The sequence below is a fragment of the Lates calcarifer genome, linkage group LG16_LG22, assembly GCF_001640805.2.
Source record: "Lates calcarifer isolate ASB-BC8 linkage group LG16_LG22, TLL_Latcal_v3, whole genome shotgun sequence".
Lineage (NCBI taxonomy): Eukaryota > Metazoa > Chordata > Actinopteri > Centropomidae > Lates > Lates calcarifer.
In genome coordinates this window covers 8,436,757-8,453,122 of record NC_066848.1, presented here as the reverse complement: position 1 = coordinate 8,453,122, position 16,366 = coordinate 8,436,757, and the positions used below count along the sequence as shown (strand labels likewise).

The following is a 16,366-nucleotide window of genomic DNA, read 5'->3' as shown; positions in this document are numbered from 1 at the left end:
ACTTATTTATGGAATTATAAAATACTTTTTTTGCAGAATACACAAGCTAAAGTCATATTATGGTCTTTCTTGTTAATTGAAAAGAGGTCGTTGACACTTCTTTTAAAAATGGAATCTAATATAATCTATATGACAAAACAATCAACTCCTTTCAGCCAAAATGGACTGACCAGGTTAGGAAAAGCCTGCCTAAATTTGTTCAGTGAGTAAATATGAGGTAAGCCAAGTAAATAGTTTGACCAAGAGGTAGACTTGATGTTTGCATGTAACTCTAATCACTACTCTGATCAAACAAAAATATCTATGTCTGATAACAACACAGTAGAAGATTTTTTTTAAATAGACAAGGCAAGGAATACATTTGCACATAAGTGTACATTTATTACATCAGAGCTTTTAGGGTACATTTAATCAACACAGAGTGAATTACATTTATTAAAGAAATATGCAAATACTGTGAGACATAATTTGATATTCCATTCACAGACTATTTCCCTAAAACCATCACGGCTGCCTCACAATACTGTGAGGCCAGATGTAGGCATTGACTGTAGGAAAAGGAGCTGGAGGCACATAAATACTGGACACCAAGAGACAAAAACAGACTAAAGGTGGTCAAAGAGAGTAACAAAGATATTGGTTAAATTTAGACATATTATCTTCAGTTAATTATGCTTCACTGTGGTATTTTGAAACTGGTAGACTATAATCCAAAGAAATGGATTTATCACTTATACGGTGCAATACCAATAGGAATAGTGCTTGGCACCATTCAAAATGGATTAACCCGATGAAAACTGTCAGACACAACACAAACAGCAACAATATATAAGGACACTGCACAAATACCATTCATAGGCAAACATTAAGAGAAAAGGACAATTTAGCAGTCCCAACTGTCCTGTTCTGCTCTCAAGAGATTGCAAAATTACATACCTTTATCAATGGAATGCATCAATTTCCTGCTTTGAAAAGTGAGATAATAATAAGTTGTACAGCCTTTGCAGTGGTCCCTTTTATGTCTAACATCTCAAAATCTAAAAGTCAGTGAATGTAAATATAATTCATTAAAGATTAAAGTCTATTTTAAATTGAATTAAATAGACTATGATATACCTAAGTCACCCAAAAATAATAATGGTGTCCTGGGCAGGTAATGATGAAGTGTGAACAGACACACATAGGTTTTACTTACTAACCGCCATCAGTGCATCTGAAAACAGTATCTCATATACTGTACATTGACAGTATAAGCTTAAGCAAAGTGACGCAACAACAAGAGCAGTCATGTCTCCCAAGTTGTCTCCACTCATTACCCACTCCTCTGTAATTGGTTTAATAACCGTTTACCCTGACATTCAGCCTTCCAGCCAAGGAAGGCTGAATGTCAACCTTCCTTGGCTGGAATTTCTCAAATTCAAAACTATATAATCTGTTTTAAAAGGGCAAAATTATTTACAATCTCTTGAGAGCTGTGGCTCTCCAGGCCCTAATATATGCTAACTTTTAACCATCCACTATCCCTGCACTGTACAAGTTGAGTGAGGTTGTCTTTGACAACAATCCACAGTATGCTCATCATGTATAACAATCCAAAATAAATTAGGGATTAGGAAAAACACCAATCTGAGGCCAGTTGTCTGGTACAACCTATACTGTCATACACAGCGAGGGCTTTTCTGTCGTTTTACTTCTTGGCCTTTCCCTGAGCAGCCACGGCCTCCATGGCTTTGCGTACAGTCTCCTCATCTCCCAGGAACTGCATGGGCTTCACAGGTTTCAGGTTCTTGTCGAGCTCGTAGAGGATGGGGATGCCTGTTGGCAGGTTCAGTTCCATGATGGCCTCATCTGACATTCCTGCAGGTTGCAGCACACACAGAAAGAGCAGTTATATGATGAAGGGAGTGAATTTGAAGGTTGTTTTGCTAAGTACCATTCCCTTCTGCACACGGGTTAATTCTCAATTAACATTAGTATGTCTTGAAACAGCAACACTCCATCACCTGCTGAGTAAGTAGTGAGAATAGCTGGGTACAAGATACTAATCACAGTGCCACCCACCCTCCAGGTGTTTAACAATGCCTCTCAGACTGTTTCCATGGGCAGCGATGAGAACCCTCTTCCCCTGTTTGATCTGAGGGGCGATCTCGTCATTCCAGAAGGGCAGCGCCCGTGCAATGGTGTCCTTAAGGCTCTCGCAGGAGGGAAGCTGGTCCTCGGTCAGGTCTGCATATCGACGATCCTGCAGGGAAGACAATCGGTATATAAAATACATTAAAAAACAGGATAAAGACAAGTGAAGCATGCTGGATCTCTCTAATCTTAAATAACTAAAGTTATCATGCGCTTATTTGGGAAAAGAGGGGCCCTGCTGCAAGCTAGCAGTTTGTGTCATGCTGACTGATTCTGAATATAAATAAATGTTCAAATCTGAGATGTATTTGAGGAGTAAAATTGTCTATTAGACCCTGTGCGTACAGTGAATACAATCAGTCTTAAAACAGTCTGGGAATGTGTTCATTGTCATTTGAAGGCATGAAAGAATGAGCTACTTTAGTGTTAACTTAGTTTCGATAACCACTACTGGCCTGTATATAAGGTTATTACACCTCAACGTCAGACTGCCCCTGTCAGTTCAGACGGACATGATCAGTTTGTCTCTACTTTGACTGAACTTTGAACTTGAACCTAGCAGAACTCAGTCTTGCCAGTCATATATTAACTCACCTTGGACATACTATTAGGTAATAGCATTAGGGCTCCTGCTAGGAAATAGTAAGGGACTATATCTCTAGTATCAGATGTCAGATTTCATTTGCAGTGTTATGTGTGTAAAACATTTGGATATTCAAGCTGACCATGCTGTAGACAAAAAGTCAGAGACACATGACCTCAAATCCACTGTTTCCACTCTAAACACTCCAGTCATTTCTGCTGATTTCATTCATTCATTGTGACACAGTTGGTTCACTGCCTGACTGCAGATATCTGTTGTAGTCATGTCTCCTCTTTGTCCTGACTGTGTGGATTTAGCTGATCAACTTGGTCAATGTGTATAAACCTGCTTCTTTCCCCACAGGCCAACGAAGCACCTTTGTTGAGCATATGTGCTGTAGATATCATATCTTACCTTGCTGATGATAGTGTAGTAGTCATGGTCCGGGCCCATGGAGGGAGGAGGAATGTCAAACGAGCGCCTCCAGATCTTCACCTGAGCCTCTCCATGCTTGGCAGCCGTCTCTGCCTTGTTCAGCCCTGTCAAGCCTCCGTAGTGGCGCTCGTTGAGCCGCCAGGTCCGATGCACCGGCACCCACATCTGGTCAATGCCGTCCAGGACCAGCCACAGCGTCCTAATGGCCCGCTTCAGTACGGAGGTGTAGCAAATGTCAAATTCAAAGCCAGCATCTGTGAAAGTTAGAGACACAGCAGTTTAATGCATGTCTGCCATTAGGTCTGCACTTGTTGCATTAAACATAATTTATAAATGATACCATGAAGAGGGCTGAGATAAAGCAATGGAGTCTCAGGCCTTATTGAAAATACAGGGACTTACAGCAAACAACTGATTATTATCAATTAATCTGCAGATTATTTTCTTAATAAATGGATTCATTGTTTAGTCTTTGAAGTGTTAAAGAAAACTGCATTAACAACACAGTTTCTCAGAGATCAAGGTGATATCTTCAAGTTTGTTTTGTATGAAAAATCTAATGACCCTGACAATTTTCTGTCACACATGACAAAGAAAAACAGCAATGATTTAAGAGAATGAACACAGAGAATGTTTGCATTTTTCCCCCTTCAATCAACTTATTGATTAATCATCTAATGGTTGCAGCCCTAGCTCCACTGCAGTCTGGAGTACCACTAACATGTGGGCCTGTGATTCCTTCCTGTTCTCCTGCTAAATAAGAACAAGTCAGATCAGTGATGAAGATTTAATAAAATGAGCCCAAAAATTCAAGTGAGAGTTACACAAATACACTTTCTGTGTGAAGTCTCCTTTTGTGCAGGCTATATGCCCGTGGTGAGAGAGTAGAGCACCAGTACAGCCACATAAAGGCATCACTTCTGCACGTTTGCACATCTTCCACTATTCCTGACACGCTCAGGGGGCGGTCTGTGGTCTGATGCAGAGGCTGTTATGCAATCGTAGCCGTGCATTGGCCTACAGCACGTCAGAGGTATTAAAAGCGGATGGTGAGAGAAAATAACCCGATTCCTCCTCACCTTTCAGGGCCTGTCCACCTCTCCTCGCCTCCTTCTCCCCGGTTGCGCTCAGATCGGCATCGAACCAGCCGCAGAACCGATTCTCCTGGTTCCAGTTGCTCTCTCCGTGGCGAATCAGCACCAGTTTGTAGGCAGCCATGATTAATAATAAGATGTCGCTTATCTGAATGAAAATTAGATAACTGAACAATTTTTAAAAATGGATGGTGATGATGTCAAACTGATAATTTCACCCCCTCTAGAGAAACAGACAGGCCGACTCGCTGCTGTTAAACCGGTGATCACTTTTATAACGTGGATTGGTTACTCCCCCACTTCCTGGTTTTTAGATCCAATGATATTCCACTAAAGTACTGCTTTCTCCACCAATGACAGCGATGGGCGTCAGGGGCGGGGACTGTTTCTGACCTTCATACTGTGCATTGTGCTTTATTGACTTTCATTGTGTTTCGCTATTAAACACTTTCTATCTATCTATCTATCTATCTATCTATCTATCTGTGGTTAAATTAATGCAAATGAGAAAGTAGACACATAAACATCAAAGTAACTACTTAATTGCTTTTTATTACTTATAACTATAATCATTACATTATCACACTGATGTAATTTAAATGTTTCACGTTTTTGTAAACCCAGACACAGTGAAAATACATTATGACCCCACAAGGATGTGTATGGACATAGTTGCAGATTTAAAAAGTCAAAAGAAACATAGATAAAGCAAGTAGACAGGGACCTTTGAGCTAAGAACCAGCTGACCCAACGTGCTGCAGAAACTATGACATCTGTGCTGCTTTGGTCTCAGGGCAACATCATTAATAAAACAAAGGTATTTTTGTGGGGTATCATATATTAAGGAAAACCTTCTGATGACATTTCTGCATCTTCTGTGTGTGTTTGTGTGTGTCCTTGTCCAACTGTTGCTTTTCTTCCTTTTCATCTCAAGGTGGTAGGTGAAACATTTAACTGTATACTATAGCCTAGTAACTAGGCCCTAGTGACTATAATAAGATTACACATGACTTGGAGCAGCACCATAACAGTCATGTCATGTGTTTTTTAGAGCGTTACTTATGAAATGAACCAGTAAGAAACAGAGTGTGTTTGCAAGACAGGAGCAAATGCAGACTAAGAAAAGCTGGCTGATATGAGAGGTTGGAGATGAGACATACTGAATAAAGTGTTACAAGGAGCTGTAAGTGTTAGATTTGTCACAAAACACAACACTTTTTTTCTCCACCTATCACAGTGTTAGAGTCTGGAATGAAACATCAGTTCACAGTGGATGTGTTTGAATGGCAAATAAGAGAAACTAACTTTCTGTTAAATCAATGAATCCCAGCTGGAAACAGTCAAATGCACGTTTTGTTTGACCCTATTTCGCCACCTAGTGGCTAAATTATCACTGTTTACAATCTTGAGCAGTTAGAAATGATGTACATCAGATCACAGTGAAATTGTATATTTATATCTGGACAGTTGCTAAATAATGAGGTACAGACTTTTTAAAAAATCAAGTAGGAATTTTCTAATCACTCAGAGGCTATGAAGTCAATCATAAACTGTGACTTTGTACCTTTGGATATCCCGTTTTGAACGCTGCTATTTTGACTTTATTTTGCTGCTGTTGCTACCAAACTGCTGTAGATAATTCTGTCAATGCATTGTAAAAAAAATTATATTAAACAATGCAAATAGTATTTTCCCATGTCATGATTTTAGACACATCTTATTTTATGACCAGGACAAATTAAAGGGATTTGAAGATGAGGAAAATGCTTCTAAAATGTGGCTGTTTTTCCTTACAACAGCAGTGTGGTGTGACAGAGAGGAGTTGGGCTTCTGTGTGTGAAAGCTGCGGGAAAAGTGTAGCTGGGAAACAGTTCAGAGCTATGTGAGCTATTATCAGGAACTCCATGATCCACGCTTGGAAGGAATGTTTGTTTTACTTCCCAGTGTGTGTCCGCTTACACTGTGCTAAAGATGCAGTGATCGTAAAGAGTTTTCCCTTATGAGAGTGCCTCACCTTAGATTTTAGTTATGGGGAAATTACTCATCACTTCTAATTCCCTCTTTAAAGTCATGTTGTAGTGTGGTAAAAATTACAGGTGATTAATGATGGAGGTGTTGCTAACATAAGTTGCAAGTACAAGTTGTACAAATCATTAAATGTCAGACAGGAAATGAGTGAATTCATCCACCCAGTGACCAAAAAATATCTCCCTCTGCTTCTCTTTAACTTTCTCAGACTCATTCACTCTGTAATACGCTCTCAACATCTTGGCTGAGGATTGGCAGAGTGAAGGAAGCTGTGGTATTTTCAAGGCTCTATAAATAGCTATCATCATTTCTCACCACTGGCTGCCATTGCCTTCATGCAACACATGAACACTGTGCCCATTCAGAAGTATCGGCTGGGCAAAAGCTGCTGTAACAGATGTGGGATCAGTAATCCCTGTCACCATGTTAGGAAACTATAAACCAGTGAGTGTCAGAGGCAAACTACAGGGCCTGCACTCCCAGAACACTGTGCCGATTCATGCCTTTACACAGACAGGAAATGTCAATCTCAAATTCCTGCTGGGATCTTTACATATGGCATTTTTGCACATCTTCCCCTCTCACTTCTGCTTTTTTTCTCCTCCCTGCACATTCACTTGTTCTGTCAGCCTCCCATCTGTTTTCCCTGCCCCTCTTTCCCTCTCCTCTGCATTGGAATGTGCATCTCAGCAGTATCTGATGAAAGTGTGGTTAACAGGGCGCTGCTGTGTGCTGTCTGTCTGTGTTTTCATGTTTCATGTGCGTACATGTAGCCTTCTGAATGAGACAAGAGACAAGGATTGTCAGCAGGAAAAGAGTCAGACACACTTGGGAAGGATAGGGTACTTCCTCTGGTAATTACCCACACAACAAAATCTGGGTGGGTAACTCCCAGTGGAAGTGCTTTATCCTAAGAAAGACTGTTCCACTCCTGGACTATGGCTGAGTGGGCTCTAACCAACCAAGTAAACACACCTGTTTCTGTACACTCTGTGTAACACCAGGCTCTGGTCTGTGAGGAAATCTAGCAAAACCAAGACTACCAAAATGAAAGCCAGGAGTGTGCATAATATAATTTTAAAGTGTGGGTATTTTTCTGATATAAAAATTTCCTGTTGAATAATGCTGAACATACACAAAATCCGCAAAATATTTGAAGGATATGTTCAATTTTTTTTAGTCTGTCTTAAAAGAATAGTGTGATTTATACAATGTAAGAAACTGGGGGCAAAACCCACAGTCCTCGCTCTGTGCAAAAAATGTTTAGCTGAAGCTTTTATAAGGCTAAAGCATTTAGTCAAAACAAGTGGGTATCTTCCAAAGTCTTTTTAGACCAAAAATCCCTGTATTTCTCCAGACAGAGTTTCCTTGGTGGAAGGGCAGTAGCACAAAGAGGAAGTCTTGCACAAAAACACTTTCGAAATGAGCCATTTGACTGGACTAAATTGAACTGCTTGAGCCTCAAATTAGCTTCAGAACTTCAGAGAGCATTTTTCTACGGAAGGACTGTGGGGTTTGTCCCCCATCACTTACACTGGAATCACTTTATGAAAAGATTTCTTCACATGCCAGTGTGGACAGGAGAAACAGAGGCCAAAAACCCTTCTAGTGTAATGTCAGTGTTGTTTTAAGACAGAGGTTGAGGAAAGGTAAACCTATCTTTTGAGATAAGGTGTCTGTTCCTTTTTTGTTTTGAGAATACACATAACAACGGTGTGTTATGAGAGAATCAATTCACTTCTCATAATAATAAAACTTTAAAAAATGACATGTTGAAGCAACCAAATGGTGTAGAAAATTTGGTTTTATTTTAGCAAGAAGACCTGAACTGACCTCCTCTGATGGCAACCATCCGGCCTGGTAACTGAACTAAACATGTTTTCTCTACCAATTCCATTGATGATGTTCTGCAGCTCACATGGAGTCAGACAACAAGAAAACCTCACCAGTGATTTAACTACAGCAGTGAGTCACAGTCATGTCATTGTTATCCATTTGGACCTCAAAACTCACTTTTAGATTTTCTGGCAGGGGACTTTGTATCCATTTTTCAGATAATTCACATCAGTCCATGGCAACAGTGCACATGATGTACTTTCAGGGAGGGCCAGAGAAACCATTTGGAGGGGTTATGATGACTATTGGACGGTTGGTTTCTTGCAGACGGGTGGGAGAGCACATACAGGAAATGTCTCTTTGGTTGAGTAGCCAAAGTAAATATCACACAGTTGGCACTCCAGAGAACCGCCTGGCTCTATATGTCCTTATACCAAGTTGTCTGAGATTTCTTTGCTGTCTGTGTAGCTGGAAAAAAGTGCAGCAACCTCACTTTTGTGGTGCCCACACCCTTCTAATGGTGTTCAGGAGGCGACATAAGATTCCAGAGTCGTGTTAATACCTGTGATTACAAGGGTTTCTTGTTTGGACATGGATGTAATGTTTAAGGATTAAATTTGAAATGGGCTCACACATAAAACTGCCAAATCTGAACAGACGTGACATCTATAAACTGTGGTCAGTGTAATAATAAGGAGGCTGTTTATGTGGTAAGCTCAAAAAGACTTTGAGGGTAAATGTGGAGAATCCTTTCCTGGTCCTAATTGTCAGCACACGCTATAGTTGTGAGTCTTCCAAGCCTTTAAATGATTCACCATGGTTACATTCAGTATCAAGCCGAACTCCTGGATTCAGTACTTTGTTTATGCAGCACGCAGGGGCTGTTGTTGTGTGCTGTCTCCATTTGGCTATATACAGCAGTGTGTTTCTGCAGACGCCGACACGTGGACAGGACAACACTTCTGTGGAAATCTCAGAGGGGGAGAGGGTGGAATGAGTGGGGGGGGGGGGGATGGGGGGGGCGACTCCTTTCCTCCTTAAGAAGTGCTAGATTTATATCCTGGAGCTGCAGATGGTTAACATTAACCCTTCCACTCCTGTAGCTCTGGACACAGATGTCACCTTGCGCTCAACACCCACATATTCCTCCTGTTAAGCCCACAAACCCAAAGGATGAGTGAATAAGAGTGCAAACTGAATAAAAATATTAATTAGGCCATGGATTTTACAGTTTACAGTTTGTTTTTTTACAGTTTCCCTGCCTTATCTTACCTGAATGACTCAGGTATCTGCAGCTATTCTTGGAAGAAAGCAAAAGCTATTTTTTCTAAGCTCTATGCTAGAAAGCTTCTATGCTTTTGTTTGTTGTATTCCTGCTGCTTTTATACTCTAATCTCTGAATTTTTTGTTGCCTTTGGTTTAGTCTCGAATGTGAATCTGGAGCTGTGACAATGCAACATTTTATCCCTGATACTCCTCTCCAAGAATAACTCATCGCATTCAATTGGAAGTGTACAAGAGGAGAAGCAATGCCCCAAGAAAGGAAAAGTGTGTGTTTATGTGTGAGTGCTGTAATCTGCGGCCTTTTTCACCACATTCCTGTCCCATGCCAGGAACAAGTGTGCGAGGGATAAATACAAATTTGTCAAAGAATCCCACAGCCGCTCACGCAAAGTAATGGTGCCTTCTTTGCTGGCTGTGTAAAGGCAACCAAACAGAGGTGTCACACCATGGATTTGGGTGCTGGTAAAGCAGCTTTGACTGCAGCATGCTCTTAAGAACTGCATGCTGACTGGAATAGATGAGACATTGAATCATCTTCCACTGCTTGGCTTCGTTTTCATTGGCTGAATGTTAGCCCACCTCCAGAACCCCAACAGACTGTTCCGGTAAGAACAAGCCTCTTCCCAGATTATTACACACACACACACACACACGTTATGTTTCCAAAAGCAGGATAACTCTCATGCAACACACTTATTCTCTCATGCAGCACATGCATACACATTGTCTATGCATGTGTGAGAGCCTCTTGTTGTCTGTTAGAGACACAGATAGGTTAAAGGATCTGAGTCTTTCATGTGGTTAAGTGGCATAGCATATAAACGATCTCAGCTGATTGGCCAAGGCTTTTATCTCCCAACAGGAAGTTCCTGAGGGCTTCCATTGCTAGCCTCCCTAAATCTGTGTTTGCATTTGGGAAAAGCCACCAAAAGCACAATTTATGCAGAAGGCTCTGCTCCTTTTCTAAATTTAACTCAAAGTGCTCAAACGAAATTAACAAAGCACTTTACAAACATTTTCCTCAAGCAGCTAGTCTGAACGCTTCCATGAACAAACACAACTGTAACCAAAGAAACGTCTCACTGGCTCTCACTCACTTGGTCTTTATTCTTGCTCTTTTTTTTTTTTTTTTTTTGCTCTTTGGCTTTACATAATGAACATTTAAGGAACAAAGGTTCAGCATACACATTGTAGCACCAATCACATCCATATTATTTGGTTGTTGTCATCACAACCTTGTTGAGTATACAGCATTCTGACAGAAGCCACTGATAAAACTGTATGCAAAGTCAGACAAAACAAAACAAAACAGAGCTGGATATCCGCAAGTGTTTTAGTCCATCAGAAACTGTTCAGTATAGTTTGCTGTCATATAAACACATGTAAACACATAAAAATATATACTTTAAAATGATTATGAAAATAATCCCTTGTGAGAACAACTGTACTAATCCTATGAGATGTTTTAGATGGACAGTTATACAAATCTACAAAACAGATGTTAAGGCATTGTACCTAAAACTGACTGTTTACCCACTATAAGTCCCTACAGAAATGTTTTGATGATTCTTTATGTGGGAATCATGACATTAAATTACTGGACAAAAATAATAATGACCTTAAGAAGTGGAGGCGTGGCCTTAACCACAACTAGGAGACGCACTTGTTGTGCCCAAATAAAGACATACAGTGCGTTGCCCCCCTAACACATTTCAAATCAAACTCCTTTCCAGGGTTGCTACAGGCCTCTGCACCAGAGGCCACTAGGATGTTTTCATGTCAGCAACCCTTTGGTACACTGACTGTAAGGCCACAGAGTGATTTTTGGATGATTCTGACTCACCACCACCACGGAGGAGAAGTTTGGTGTGGGGAGACAAAAGAGATAAACTTGTGATTAGAGTAGCTGTTGAGTTAAATTACAGTGAAGTTAACTATTCCTCATCTTGCTGTGGATACCCTACCCTAAAGGATCCCATGTCGCCCTCCCTCCCTCCTGGTTGCCATCAAGCCCCCCTCCAGTCTCATCAGATGACCGTCTGCTCGCCCCGGCACTTCCTGCACGCCCCATAAATAACCGACAGGAGGTAAGACAGGCAGCACAGGCAGGCGAACACGGCGGCCGTCAGGTAGACCTTGTACAGACAGTAGTGCTTGTACAGCTCCAGGTTGCAGTACGAGTTGCGATCCGTCTTGTAGATCATGACCCCTATGGCCGGCAAGTAGAGCACGGCGGCGGCCACGTCGTGCGCCAGGTTGGTGCATAACCAGCGCTCCCCTCCCAGCAGCGGGACGAGGTCCTGCTTGTCCAGAAGGGTGAGGAAGAAAAGGGCGAGGGTGAGGAGCCAGAAGAGGACAGCGACGAAGAGGGCGAAGTGGATGGACCCCTCGTACTTGTTGGCCGCGATGGTGACCCACAGCCCGGCTCCGAACACGATCTGTAGGATCCGGACGAGTCCCAGAAAACTCTTGAGGAACTTTATGATATTCTCCCTCACCTGCGGCTGGGGAGGTTCGGGTGGCATCTCTCTCCTCCTCCGGTCACTCTCGGTCCCTTTTTCCCGAGCAGGGCGGGTGCTTTCTGCCAGCTGCAAACAGCTGGGGAAAAGATGGTCAAAAAAAAAAAGTTGAAATAACGGAGTGGAAGGGCGGGTCCGTGGTCTAACAATGAAGCCAAAACCGGACAAGTTTAGGTTAAAAAAAAAAACGAACTCTCTGTTCTTTCCACAGCCCCGGGGTTTTGAAATGAAAAACCTTCTTGTATGTTTCGTCTTTTCCGTTTCCTCTGCTGAATCTGTGCTGGGGGGCTGGGTGATGGACAAGGGGGCGGCCTGTAATTCAAAGCCTGCTCCTCCTCTGCTGGACTGCTGGATTCGTCCATGTCCTCTCATCTGTTGTTATTTCCCAATAGTGTAGTCTCCCTTTGGGGCGTGTGACCTTCCTCTTTCTGTCTTTTTTTAGTAGAAAAGTGGCTTTAGGAGGCTTTATGAAACTGAAACATGGCGAAATGTAGCCTGAAAGTGTGCAGAAACAGCAGAAAAAAATGGTTGCAAAATCACACACTTGATGATGATTTTCCTGCTGCCACATGTAGACAGCATTTCATGTTTCTTTAATTTAAGCCTGGATCATAATATTTCCCCTGCTAGAGATTAAACACAACAAATAAACAGTGTGTGTCGGTGTCATAATAATAATATTAGGTCAGTTCTTATAGGTCTGGTGTTTAGCAGCATCCGTGCGTCATCGTGTTTGCGTGTTTGACCGCAGGATGCTCACATGAGCATTACTTCTCTCTCGCATAATTGACAGACGCTTGTTGTGCCAGCCAGACCCATTGACGTCAATGGATTTCAGCGCACACGCCCTACGTGGCCTGTGGGCGGAGCCATCCACCCCTCCATCCCTCCGCCCCCCTACCCCAGACCGCCGTGGTTGGTCGACACAAAGCGCTCTCCCAGGACAGCTCCATTCTCATTGGTGATTCGACGACCCTTGATTTGTGATCGACAGTCGGCTCAAGAGCACAAATTGGTTGCAGGTGAAGCAAGGTAATAGACTTGTTCCTTGCTACGTTTCAGACGCTGTTGGAGTTTTTATTGGGAAAGGAGCAGCGATGCGGTAGGAGCAGGGTCCGCTGGATATATCAGTTAATCCCGGGTAAGCAGCCGCCCTTTCATTTTTCACATGACTCTCACGGGATCCCTGTTTGCTGCCTTTCACCCGCAGCGTAATGAAACCCAGCGCAGAATACAGAATACAGTCAGCTGCAGCACGTCGTATTTTATCTAATATGAGCAGCAATACTTCAAACATGATTCATGCCTCCCTTTTCTTAGTTTTGCAAGGAATCCGGTATCTGTGCACCAGTGAACCGTGTAACTGTTGGTTATGCAAAGAGCAAACAGCTGTCTGTCAATACACCGGTGGGAGGAGAATAATGGGGAAGCGTGTGACGTTTAGTTACTGTTAACCTACTTCTGATGCAAATAGATAGGTCTGTGAAGTTATATCCTGTTGTCATCACACTGAGATCTGTCACAGTCTCTACAGAACAGTTATAGGGCTAAATAGTAAATGTGTAATGAGGGCAGAGAGGTCCTGCAGAGAGAACATGAAACTTCATTCTTGCCTTGGAAACAGTGGGTTTGACAAAATGATCTCAACTCCTGGAGTTCATCTGTGCAAACTCCATCTGTGAGATGATGTGCTGTTGAAAGCTCTGGAGAAAGCTAGCAAGTGGATTTAAGATTACACCCGTCCACCCAAAACAAAGTCGTTTCAGTGGAAAGGCTGTTGACCCACATGCAGTCGTGACCTTGGTTTGCTCAGTTAAGACCTGTTTGTTAGCGTCCCACTTAAAAGCATATGTGAATAACAGGAGATAAAGTTACCATCTGCAGTTTAATGGGCTTTAAAGCACAGCTCGTCACTCACTTCCTAAAGAAGGATTAAAGAATCAGAGCAGAGGACTTGCAGCTGACTGGTCTTTCATTGTGACAGGTGTCCAGGTGTAGTGACACAGCCTGTCTGTGCTGTACTTTGTGCTGTATGTTCTGTTGTTGTTGGTCTTAAGTCTTAAACATGTTTCACTTTGCGAACCCATCATAATGAGCTGAAACTATTGCTTCCCTCTCCACAGAGTAGAGTTGTTGTATGCCACCCTTTCCTGTGTTTCTCGGGATGGATACCGGACCAGCCTCCCCTCCTTCCCGCATTGTGGCTGGCCCGTCCTCGCGGCTTGCTGAGAGGAGGAGTCGGAAAGCTGGCTCAGGGAACATTTTCAGCAACGTCAATCTGTGGCAGCTGCAGAGACTGTTCAGGGCAGCAGGGGACCAGGACGCGGAGCAGAGGGCCCAGCTGATCTGGGGCCATGGGGATGAGACTGAACTGGCTCAGGCCTTGATTGGACTGAGGGCCCGGAGTCACCGGAGAGGGCTGAGAACGAATGGGAGAGATGCTCTAGGGTCACACTGGCTACGTGCCTTCAATCACCTCAGGTTGAAACACTGCTAACCTGAACAGATTTCACACACATTCACAGTATTCAACATGACTCATTTTCTAATCGCATCATTGTTGTTCAGGATTGGGGAGAGCTCGGCCAGCAACCAGGGAAAGGACGGAGGAGAGGAGAACGACTCTGACGCAGGAGCACACAGCAGCCCAGAGCCACACCGACACCCCGCTGCAGGAGTGACAGGAAGAGGCACAGGGACCACAGTGGTACTAACGGAGAGCCACAGCCCTGCAGGGACGTCTGAGAGGCCAGTTAGAGTCGGGTCTGGACTGAGGAGAGGAGGAGAGAGCAAACCAGAGAGATACCTCCACCGAATACTCCACTGACTGACTAGCCTGTATGTCTGAGTATCAGCCAGCACTGATTTGTTTCAATTAGAGGTCACACAGTCTTGCCTTTAAATGGCACAGATCACACAGCACTGCACCGTTACTTGTTGCAAATACATCTCCACCTGAATATCGTAGGCAGGATGTAGCTCTGACCAGCTCCTGGTATCTCAACCACTTTGTACTGTGTTTTGAAAAACTGCCTTATGTGCTTTCTTAAATTCACCCTACCACTGACTCTTACCATGCATACTTAAATTATGAACAGTATTGGTATTTATCAGACTGAAAGCACTGATATTATAATGTATGGTCACATGGTGGATATATTATTGTAAATGGTTGTATCCATGTCCTGTACCATACACAAAGCCATATATATACAGGATTATATACTGTAGTTTGAAAAGATATTTACTTTTTGGATTTGTATTCACACTAATTGAGGTCACAAAAAGTGTTAAACTTGACAGAAGCTTTACCCACTGTGTCACTGGTTATGTGCGCAGTATGTTATACAACACTACAAACGGGTCAAAATGCAATGACAGCAGTGTTAGTTGTCACAAGATGTAGAAATACAGACCTACACACTACTGCACCTTCACAGACTCAAGCTTTCTGATTGACAACTGTGCCAGACCTCAGTTGCTGGTTTTCATTATGCGGCAGTCTGTCAGCTCAGCCAAGAGACCAAACCTAAAGGTCATAGTCAAAATGACCCTTGCTGTTCAGAGAAAGAAGAACTTTAACTTAAACTGTTGTCGTAAAATGTATGTGGTAACAGTGTGAAAACCCACTGTGCCTATGAAAGACTCCAACCTCAACAGAGTGCTGGAAACTTGATGAAGCTTTTTGATAATACTGTTTGATGTGTCATTTTTAGATTTATGATAATAAAGAAGTGAGTCCTTGTATTGTTTGTCTGTTTTTTGGTTTTTACATATAGTCATAACAGCACAGAGACAATTTTAAATTGGTCAGGATTTTTGCTGAAATGGCTTAAAAAGAAAGAGTAGGTTTTTTGTGAACACATTTCTTATAAGTGAGAAAATGTTCACATTTATTTAACATAAACTAATTTTCATTGTTTACTTACATCACATATATGCATGCAGTTTGCACACACACATTCACACCCAAAAGTAGCAGCTTGCGCCTATAGACTGCCACTGTTAACCACTGTGCCAATCTACTGGACCAGTTGGGTGTTAAGCGCCTTGCTCAAGGCACCTCATAAGTAGTGTTGAGTAATGATAATGAATAGAAGGACATCACACATCCTTTCACTTTCCATGCATCTCCTACTGCTCTGATGATTTAAACTACTGTTTGGCTAAAATTGACACATAAACACACTAAGAAATTACACCTTGTAAGAAAAGAGAAAGGACTGCCAATAGCCTGTAGAGCTGTATAAGAAACAAATGCTAACCTCCAGTGGTCATGTAAGAGGCCATCATGTATGTCAACTTGCAGCCACTAGATGGCACAAAAGGTTTTGTTTTGGAAGAGAAGAACCACCATACTGAGTCAGATAACAACTCATACTTGTCATGCATGGCACAGATTTTCTCACAGAAAACTTTAAAATTCAGAATATGTTATTCAGAGCTTAAAAGGC

At 42.4% G+C, this 16,366-nt stretch overlaps 3 protein-coding genes across 3 annotated transcripts; 1 reads left to right on the top strand and 2 right to left on the bottom strand.

The window, feature by feature from the left end:
- Positions 1-356: 356 nt before the first annotated feature.
- LOC108884292 (phosphoglycerate mutase 1) lies at positions 357-4,522 on the bottom strand. Its single transcript, XM_018678130.2, has 4 exons — positions 4,231-4,522; positions 3,131-3,405; positions 2,062-2,242; positions 357-1,857 (listed from the first exon to the last, which is right to left on the bottom strand). Exons 1-4 carry the CDS (start codon positions 4,367-4,369, stop codon positions 1,688-1,690), a joined length of 765 nt encoding a protein of 254 aa, XP_018533646.1. The 5' UTR covers positions 4,370-4,522; the 3' UTR covers positions 357-1,687.
- Positions 4,523-10,480: 5,958 nt separating this feature from the next.
- Positions 10,481-12,474, bottom strand: marveld1 (MARVEL domain containing 1). The gene has a single exon (XM_018678103.2). The coding sequence runs from the start codon at positions 12,282-12,284 to the stop codon at positions 11,421-11,423; it is 864 nt and encodes a 287-aa protein (XP_018533619.1). The 5' UTR covers positions 12,285-12,474; the 3' UTR covers positions 10,481-11,420.
- A 189-nt stretch (positions 12,475-12,663) lies between these two features.
- LOC108884288 (arginine vasopressin-induced protein 1) lies at positions 12,664-15,659 on the top strand. Its single transcript, XM_018678117.2, has 3 exons — positions 12,664-13,053; positions 14,036-14,393; positions 14,481-15,659. Exons 2-3 carry the CDS (start codon positions 14,050-14,052, stop codon positions 14,737-14,739), a joined length of 603 nt encoding a protein of 200 aa, XP_018533633.1. The 5' UTR covers positions 12,664-13,053; positions 14,036-14,049; the 3' UTR covers positions 14,740-15,659.
- The last annotated feature ends 707 nt before the right edge of the window (positions 15,660-16,366 follow it).